Source organism: Psammomys obesus, unplaced genomic scaffold, assembly GCF_907164565.1.
Source record: "Psammomys obesus unplaced genomic scaffold, mPsaObe1.curated_primary_1811, whole genome shotgun sequence".
In the NCBI taxonomy this organism is placed as follows: domain Eukaryota; kingdom Metazoa; phylum Chordata; class Mammalia; order Rodentia; family Muridae; genus Psammomys; species Psammomys obesus.
In genome coordinates this window covers 294,461-304,354 of record NW_026590681.1, presented here as the reverse complement: position 1 = coordinate 304,354, position 9,894 = coordinate 294,461, and the positions used below count along the sequence as shown (strand labels likewise).

Genomic DNA, 9,894 nt, shown 5'->3' with positions numbered 1-9,894 from the left:
TCCTTCTTTCTTTCTTTCTTTCTTTCTTTCTTTCTTTCTTTCTTTCTTTCTTTCTTTCTCTTCTTTTCTTGCTGTTTTACTCTTTGAGTTTTTTATGTTCTCTAGACACCAGTCTTCTGCTGTATGTAGAGCTGGCCAATCGTGTTGTTTTTACTTTAGTCGGGTATTTATTCCTGTCCTCTTAAAGTCCATTCTTTAAGTTTATTCAAGTCCTCTCTGAATTATTTGAACCCCTGAACATGTTTGTAATTGTTCTTTTGAACTCTTGTCTTGAGCTTCATCTAAATTATACTCAGTGGGGATACATACTATAGGACTAATGATCTTTAGGAAAGACATACTGTTTTTATTTTTCATATTGCTTACAATTTTTGATAGGATCTTAGCATCTGGAGTTTGGTTCTTGGTTATGTCTTTTTGTACAAATTTTTGATCACCATTTTGAAGTCCCCAGCTGGGTCAGAGACTACATAATTTGGGGGAATCTGAAAGGAACAAAGTTTTGGGGAGGAAACCTCTTACCAGGGGCTTGCCAGTCCTACAGAGAAGGCCAAGGTGGCATAGCTAGCTTGAGAGCCAGAATAGTTCCAAGAGGGTGTAAACAAGGAGAGTGGTTTCTATCAAGATGTGTGTGACTCTTGATTGGCAGTTGTATTTTTCAGGGTGTGGAACATTACTTTTCCATGCTCTTCCAGCTCTATGATGTTTACATGTAACTGTTATTTTGCTGATAGGTTTTCCTTTGCAAGTAAACAGTCACATGTTCCTGCCACATTTAACATCAGTGTTATTTATGTGTCATCTTCTTCTGGCATGTTATTTTTATGTTAATTTTTTAAAATTTATTTATTCCCCTTACATCCAGATTGCAGTTTCCCTCTCATTTCAGCTCCTCCCTGTCACCCTTTTCCTTTTCTCCTTCAAAAAGGTAGCCCTTCACTACCAACTCACTTCAGCACATCAAGTCACAGCAGAGCTGAGGTCATTCTTATCCACCTAGGCTTGCCATCCAAGCAAACCAGTTAAGTTAGGAGGAATTGATCAAAAGCAGGCAACAGAGTCCATGTCATAGACAGTACCTGCTCAACTTACTAGGGAACCTACATGCAGATCAAACTGTTCATTGGTTACATATGTATAGGGGGCTTAGGCCCAGCCCATGCATGCTTTTTGATTGATGCTTTCATCTCTGTAAGCCCCCATGGGTCTAAGTTATTGACTCTACTGGTCTTCTTATGGTATTCTTGTACCCCCTGGATACTTCTGTCTTTCACTCTCACTCTTCCAATATTGTTGGAATGGTCCTATATTTTTGTAGTTTAAGGAAAATTCTTAATCATGGAATTAGTTTTCTCTGCTTTAGTCTGCATCTCAGATCTATCTTTTGCACAAAGGGTACCTATGATCTCCAAAGTTGAGATTTTTTTCTATTTCCCTTCCCTTCCCTTCCCTTCCCTTCCCTTCCCTTCCCTTCCCTTCCCTTCCCTTCCCTTCCCTTCCCTTCCCTTCCCTTCCCTTCCCTTCCCTTCCCTCCCCTCCCCTCCCCTCCCCTCCCCTCCCCTTCCCTTCCCTTCCCTTCCCTTCCCTTCTTCCTTTCTCTTCCCTTCTTCCTTTCCCTTTCCTTTCCTTATTCTTCTGTCTTTGATGTTTTCCTTTCCTTCAGTCCAGGCTTTTCAAGAATTCACTAAGTAGCTCAGACTGTGCTTGGATTCATTGAAATCTTCCTGGCCCAGCCTGTCGAGTCTTTCTTCCCTGTAAACATTGCTATAAATGTTTCTGTGTCACAATGTCCTCTATTTAGCACAGTGGTCACTTTCCCCCTTCCTTTTATTTTTCCCCCAATTTGTTATTTATTCCTCAAGAATGTTAGAAATTTAGTTAATCTCAGAATCAATGCCTAAATTCTGGGCTGAAACTCTTCTAGGTCATCAAAAATAGCCATTTATTGGACACTCCTCCATTAGAAAATGACAAAGTTCATCATTAGCTATCTTGCAGCATAAGCCATTCTTTCAAAAATGCTAGAACTTTCTGTTTACAGAATCATCAGGAATTATAATTTTTTTTTCTTTTTCTGTGTGTTTGGAACTAAACTTCCTCTAAAATACTTGCAAAAACATTTAATCTAAATTTGTATCTACAGTTGAGGTTATCATTAATGTATTCATTTGTGAATAATTATCACATACATAATTTATATATGGTATATACATATGTAATATTTGTGAATAATAATAAATCAGTGAGAATTCTCAGTTACTCACTGTGTCTCAATAGAGAGATGCACACTTGTGATAATAGATAACAGAAAAGTGCTTACTGTCCTTGAAGGCTTTCCTGATTTCTAGTTTCAATCTGAAGTGGAGACTGAGTCACTGTAGCCTAAGGTTTGGTTCTTTTCACACTGGTCTTAGTATGAAGTGGCATTACCTTCATGACTGTCATTTATTATTTTCATATTTTCCTGTTTGAAAGCCTTCTACCATCCCAGCATTACTGAGAACTGCTCTTGGTCATACTTCTGGCTTCTAAGTTCCTGTATCAGAGATGAACCAGCCTTTGGACTGAAAGAAAGTTGGGTTCAGAGATCTATTTCCTCTGACACATCCTGAGACACTGAGTGTCTATACTGCAGCCATCAACTACTGTCAAATCAGCACAGGACATAGTTTGTAGATAGCCCAAATAAATATAAGCTGGATTTAAATTAAAGCTTCAGAAATACTGGTTTTGATAAATTACTTAATATCTATAGTCCTGTTTCTTCTCCTAATAAACCAGGTCAGTCATTATCACATAGTAGGGTGGTCCTGAGAATCAGAGAGTACACAGCACGTGCTCATGTCTTTTTGTTGTTGTTGTTGTTGTTCTAGGAACACTAGTGGAGATCTCCTAAGCCAGGATCTAAGCATCTCAACCTGGGAAACCAACAGCATATCACTGAATGGAAGTTACTACAATTACACTACACCTTGTGATGTCAAGGACCAAGCCATGATTTTGCTTTCCCTCATCATTTCTGCAGTTGGGATGGTACTAAATTCCATAGTGCTGTGGTTCCTGGGCTTCCGGATACACAGGAATGCCTTCTCTGTCTACATCCTCAACCTGGCTGTGGCTGACTTGCTCTTCCTGTGCTTTCAGTTTGTGTTTTGCCTTCTGGCTATCATTTACATCTTTTACTCCATTTATGTAGACATCCCCTTGTTTTTTTATGTTGTGCCAATGTTTGCTTACCTTTTGGGCCTGAGCATTCTCAGTGCCATTAGCACTGAGCGCTGCCTGTCTGTCCTGTGGCCCATCTGGTATCACTGCCGACGTCCAAGACACACATCAGCTGTCACCTGTATCTTCTTTTGGGCACTGTCCCTAATGTTGAGTCTCCTGAAAGGAAACGCATGTGGCTTACTGTATAATGATTTTGACTTCGACTTCTTTTGGTGTTATAGATTTTATGTCATCAATACTGTATGGTCAATTGTTTTATTTGTGGTTCTCTGTGGGTTCAGCCTCATCCTGCTTATCAGGATCTTCTGTGGCTCACACAGAATTCCTATGACCAGGCTGTATGTAATTATTGCACTCACAGTGCTGATCTTCCTGATCTTTGGTCTTCCCTTTGGGATCTACTGGCTCCTCTACGAAGGGCTTAAACATTTGTATTATGTTAAAAATTGTGATTTTTATCATGATACACTATTCCTATCCTGTGTTAACAGCTGTGCCAATCCCATCATTTACTTCCTTGTTGGCTCCATTAGGCACCGCAGGTTTCAGCAGAAAAGCCTGAAGTTATTTCTGCAGAGAGCCATGCAGGACACTCCAGAGGAGGAAGAAGGTGGAGAGAGGGGTACTTCAGGAAATCCTGAAGAAGTGGAAACAGTTTAGTGTACCAGCTAAGATCTGCTTTTATCAGAAATGGTTTTGAGAGAGAAATATGTTTCTTATCTGTGTGGGCTATTTTCACAACATTGTTCAGTTTGTTGCCTGGTCTTCAATAAGTTAAAAAAAAAACACAATCATTTTTTGTGATAGTTGAGAAATACAGATCTTGCATCTGGAGCATTTTTGGAGCTGTGTTACTCAGAGCTTCACAATCTCCTTCTGATGGCACTCCTTAAAAGCGTCTGGGGACAAAGACTGATACTGTTGACAAGTCCCTCTTTCATCAGAAGGCTAAAGAAAGTGCAAGAAAGGGTTGCATTTCTTTAGTTACTGAATTTTATAGTGCTTAAACAAATGTTATATCTTGAAAAACATTTTTTATCAATGTTTCAAGAGTTAAATAGATAAACTTTATGATCCTAGTACTTATTAATTTCTGTAGGTCAGACAGAATGTGATGGTCATTCACATATATAGGAGCTGTGTGGAAGTGATAAGGAGGTGAAGGCTTATTGGAAGAAATGTGTCACTGGGAGGGCACTTTGAGGTTTCAAAAGCACACATTATTTCTATCTTCCCTTCTCTCTGTGTGTGTATGTGTGTATTTGTCTTTCTATCTGTCTTATGCGTATCAGATGTATGCAATGAGCTATTGCTACAGTACCATGTGTCCCTGTTTGCTGGCCTCCTGCCATGCTCTCTGCCATGATGGTGATGGATATAAACCCTCTGGAACCTGGAGCTTCCAAATTAAATTTTTAGAAGTTTTCTTGGTCAGAATAAGTAGAAAAGTAATCAGGACATAAGATTGTGCCAAGGACTAGGATATTGCTGTCGTAAGCCTGACTGTGATGCTCTTTGGAATTATGTGGAAGACTTGGGGACACTGGAATAGGAAAGCAGTTGATTGCTGTATGTGGGCCTTAAGTGGAAGCTTGGAAGACAGTGATGCTGCAAATATGATAAAGATCATTTCAAGAGGTTTCAGAGGGGATCAAGATAGCAAAAGGTCCAGAGACTATTACTGTGGAATTTTGCAAAGAATGTGACTGCTTTTTGTATTATCCTAACAATGTGCCCGAAGCAAAATTGAAAGGTTTTGGACTAGTTTGGTTTGCAGAGCAGATTACATCAACATGAGGAAGAACAAGCAGGGCAAAAAGAATAACAAATGTTCAATTTGAGGACTGAAAACACCCCAGAACATTTAATGTTGGAGTTAAGTGTTTTGCTCAAAGAGATCAACTATTTAAAGAAAGACCTGGTGTGAAACAGAATAAGGGGAGTGCCACCAGATAGAAGACCTTACCCAGCGAAACTCCCAACTTTCAAAAGGAAAATGCCTAAGGACTCTTCTAAAATAAAGGAAATAAATGAAATAAATAAGTCAAAGCATAAGTAAACGTAATTCCAGGAAGGGGTGAGGTTACATACTAAGCTAGGAGTAAAAATTGGCAGCATCAATCATGTGCTTCTGGCCTTCCAGTCAAAAAGAATGCGGAAGTAAAGGGGTTGTGAGATGTTCCTCCAAGGTTGCCAAAAGCCACTGAGCCAGGGCAGTCTTTTCATGGAGGCCCAGAGAGGCTACTGTGAAAATGAACCCTAGATGATGATGATGATGATGATGATGATTATTATTTTGCTGGAGACCCAAAATGTTGGAGACACCAGAACTGTGGGATACCTACTAAGGAAAGATGCAAAGAGGATGTGAAATCAGCCCAAGAGATAGGAGTGAAATGTGCTACAGTTGTAAATCTGAAAGTGCAGACCTATCTCAGCCTTTTGACATCAACACATGGAGCTACCGGATTTGGAGTTTCTCTGGATTTTGGCTTGGCCCAGTATTTCCTCATTCCTCTCTTTCTCCCATTCCTCTCTTTTTGATTGGTAATATATGTTCTGTGCCTTTGTATATTGGAAATATGTACTTTGGTTTTTCATTTGAAAAAGGGTTACAATTACGAAATTGTCTTGAGTCTCAGTAGAGACTTTGGAATTCTTTTTTTTTATTAATTACACTTTATTCACTTTGTATCCCCCATAAGCCCCTCCCTCCTCCCCTCCCGAACCCACCCTCCTTCCTTCTTCTTCACGCATGCCTCTCCCCAAGTCCACTGATAGGGGAGGACCTCCTCTCCTTCCTTCTGATCTTAGTCTATCAGATCACATCAGGAGTGGCTGCATTGTCATCTTCTGTGGCCTGGTAAGGCTGCTCCCCCTCAGGGGGAGGTGATCAAAGAGCAGGCCAATCAGATTATGTCAGCGGCAGTCCCTCTTCCCATTACTTTGTAACCAGCTTGGACACTAAACTGCCATGGGCTACATCTGTGCAGGGGTTCTAGGTTATCTCCATACATAGTACTTGGTTGGAGTATGAGTCTCTGGGAAGACCCCTGTGTTCAAATTTCTGGTTCTATTGCTCTCCTTGTGGAGTTCCTGTCCTCTCCAGATCTTACTATTTCCCACTTCTTACATAAGATTCCATGCACACTGCCCAACAGTTGGCCATGAGTCTCAGCATCTGCTTTGATAGTCTGCAGGGCAGAGCCTTTTAGAGGCCCTCTGTGGCAGGTTCTCAGCCTATTTCCTGTTTTCTTCCTCCTCTGATGTCCTTCCTCTTTGCCTTTCAGGATGGGGATTTTAGTCAGCATCCTCTCTCTTGATTAGTTTCTTTAGATGTATAGATTTCAGTAGGTTCATCCTATATTACATGTCTATATGAGTGAGTACATATCACATGTACTCTGGGACAGCTCACTCAGGATGATCCTTTCCAGGTCCCACCATTTACCTGCAAATTTCATGATTTCCTTATTTTTCATTGCTGAGTAATATTCCATTGTGTAGATGTAGCACAATTTCTGCATCCATTCTTCAGTTGAGGGGCATCTGGGCTGTTTCCAGCTTCTGGCTATTACATATAAAGCTGCTTCAAACATGGTTGAGCAAATGTCCTTATTGTGTACTTGAGCCTCTTTTGGATATATGCCTAGGAGTGGTATGGCTGGATCTTGAGGAAACGCTATTCCTAGTTGTCTGAGAAAGCGCCAGATTGATTTCCAGAGTGGTTGTACAAGTTTACATTCTCACCAGCAGCAGAGGAGGGTTCCCCTTTCTCCACAGCCTCTCCAGCATGTGTTGTCACTTGAGTTTTTCATCTTGGCCATTTTGATGGGTGTAAAGTGAAATCTCAGGGTTGTTTTGATTTGCATCTCTCTGTTGGCTAAGGACATTGTGCATTTTTTTAAGTGTTTCTCTGCCATTCTGTATTCCTCTATTGAAAATTCTGTTTAGCTCTGTTCCCCATTTTTTAATTGGATTACTTGGTTTGCTGCTTTTCAACTTCTTTAGTTCTTTATCCTTATTTTATGTCTAATATCCACTTATAAGTGAGTATATACCATGTGAGTCTTTCTGCTTCTAGGATACCTCACTCAGGATGATCTTTTCTAGTTCTCCCCATTTGCCTGCAAATTTCATGATTTCCTTGTTTTAAATTGTTATGTAGTATTCCATTGTGTAAATGTACCATGATTTTTGTACCCATTCCTCAGCTGAGGGACATCTGAGTTGTTTCCAGATTCTGGCTGTTATGAATAAAGTTGCTACGAACATGGTTGTGCAAATTTCCTTGTTGTATACTGGAGCATGTTTTGGATGTATGCCTAGGAATGCTGTAGCTGGATCTTGAGGAAGCACTATTCCTAATTGTCTGAAAAAGCACCAGATTGATTTCCTAAGTGGTTGTATAAGCTTACATTCCCACCAGCAATGGAGGAGGGTTCCCATTTCTCCACATCCTCTTCAGCATGTGTTGTCATTTGAGTTTTTGATCTTAACCATTCTAATGGGTGTAAGGTTTATAGACACTTGATTTTTGACAAAGATGCCAAAACCATACAATGGAAAAAAGACAACATCTTCAACAAATGGTGCTGGTCTAACTGTATATCTACATGTAGAAAAATGCAAATAGATCCATATTTATAATCCTGAACAAAAGTAGAGTCTAAGTGGATCAAAAACTTCAACATAAAACCAGATACACTAAATCGGTTAGAAAAAAAAGTGAGGAAGAGTCTAGAATTCATTGGCCCTGGAAACAACTTCCTGAACAGAACACCAACAGCACAGGCTCTAAGATCAACAATCAATAAATGGGACCTCATGAAACTGAAAAACTTCTGTAAAGCAAAGGACACAGTCATAAGAACAAAATGACAGCTTACAGATTGGGAAAGATCTTCACTAATCCTATATCTGACAGAAGGCTAATATCCAGAATGTATAAAGAACTCAAGAAGTTAAACAGCAACAAATCAAGCAATCCAATTAAAAAATGGGGTACAAAGCTAAACAGAGAATTCTCAATAAAGGAATACTGAATGCAGAGAAACACTTAAAGAAATGCTCAACATCCTTAGCTATCGGGAAAATGCAAATCAAAAAGACCCCGAGATTTCACCTTACACCAATAAGGATGGCTTTTCAGATATTAAAAACTTGTCTCATTTCCAATTATTGTCCTCTCCCTCTCCATACTCCCCCCTTTCCCATGATGCTCATGGACTCTACCTTATGGAACTATATGCCCCCAAATTAAATGCTTTCTTTTATAAGGTTCCTTATTCATGGTGTCTCATCACAACAATACAAAATACACTAAGATGATGATTTTTTTTACAATTATTTTTATTTTTATTAATTACAGTTTATTCACTTTGTATCCCAGCTGTAGCCCCCACCCCCATTCCATCCTAATCTTACCCTCCACCCCTCTTCTCCTATGCCCCACCTCCAGTCCAATGATAGGGGAGGTCCTCCACCCCTTCCATCTAACCCTAGTCTATCAGGTCTCACCAGGACTGGCTTCATTGTCTTCCTCTGTGGATTGGTAAGGCTGCTTCTCACTCAGGCGGAGGTGATCAAAGAGCCAGCCCATGAGTTTATGTCAGAGACAGTCCCTGTTCCTATTACTGGGGAACCGTCTTGGACACTGAGCTGCCATGGGCTACAAGATGATGATTTTAATTCATCTTACTTTTATATTCCTCAATTTTATTGATTTATTCTTTTTTTCTGTCTCTCACTCACCAAAAGATGTGTCAACCATATCATATTGTTCTGTGTATATTGACTCTTTAAAATACATTCTAGTTGTAAGTGAAATTATGTGATTTTTTTCTCTTTGCATTAATCTTATAAAAAATAGAATCATGAACACTAAATCACCCACATTACACCAAATAACCAGGATTCCATGTTGTCAACAGTTGAGTAACCATGTTCTGTATGTGACTGCTACAGTTTCATGATCAGTTCCTCCATTGTTCCCTGCCTGGGTGACCCCTTGCCTTGTTTAATGGGAATAATATTAAGTAAACATGAAAAACATACTTTTTGTAGAGTGATATACCTTTGTCCATTCCTTAATTTTTAGATAAAATGGCTTTATTTTCAAATAGGAATCTGGTATGATTTTTAAGTCTTTGTAATTATTTTGTGTTTTCTTTTGTTTTTGAGATTATTATATAGTAATATAATTTCCTTTCCCTTTCCCCATCCAAACCCTCCCTTATCTACCTCCTTGCTTTGTTTCACATTAATCACCATTTTCGTCACTAGTTGTTTTCACACACACACACACACACACACACACACACACACACACACATTCTTAAGTATAATAATGTTCTCAGTCTACATGTTACTTTTTTTTTTAAAGCTGACACATTTATATTGTATAATCAGTTCATGTGGTTTTTTTTAAGGGGAAGACTAGTTCTCCTACTTTCAGCATTTCTTAGTTGCTTGCTATCTCTTGTGTAGTTTTGAGGTCTTCTGGTGCTATTCCCATCCAGTTTGCTGTGTCTATTGTTGCTGTTCAGCTCATTTTTGGAGGTTCATGTTGGTGATAGTTTATGTATGTAGCCTCTAATATTACTTAAAGACACAATCTCACAGCAAACTTCTAGATCATCCTGATCTCAAAATCTGTAATCCCCA

At 39.4% G+C, this 9,894-nt stretch overlaps 1 protein-coding gene across 1 annotated transcript in view; it reads left to right on the top strand.

The window, feature by feature from the left end:
• Nucleotides 1-3,888, top strand: part of LOC129677719 (mas-related G-protein coupled receptor member B2-like) — a 5,019-nt gene extending 1,131 nt beyond the window's left edge. Inside the window, exon 2 of the mRNA XM_055608357.1 lies at nt 2,874-3,888. Within this exon, the coding sequence (XP_055464332.1) occupies nt 2,874-3,888 (1,015 nt within the window). The remainder of the gene's footprint in view (nt 1-2,873) is intronic.
• Nucleotides 3,889-9,894: the final 6,006 nt, after the last annotated feature.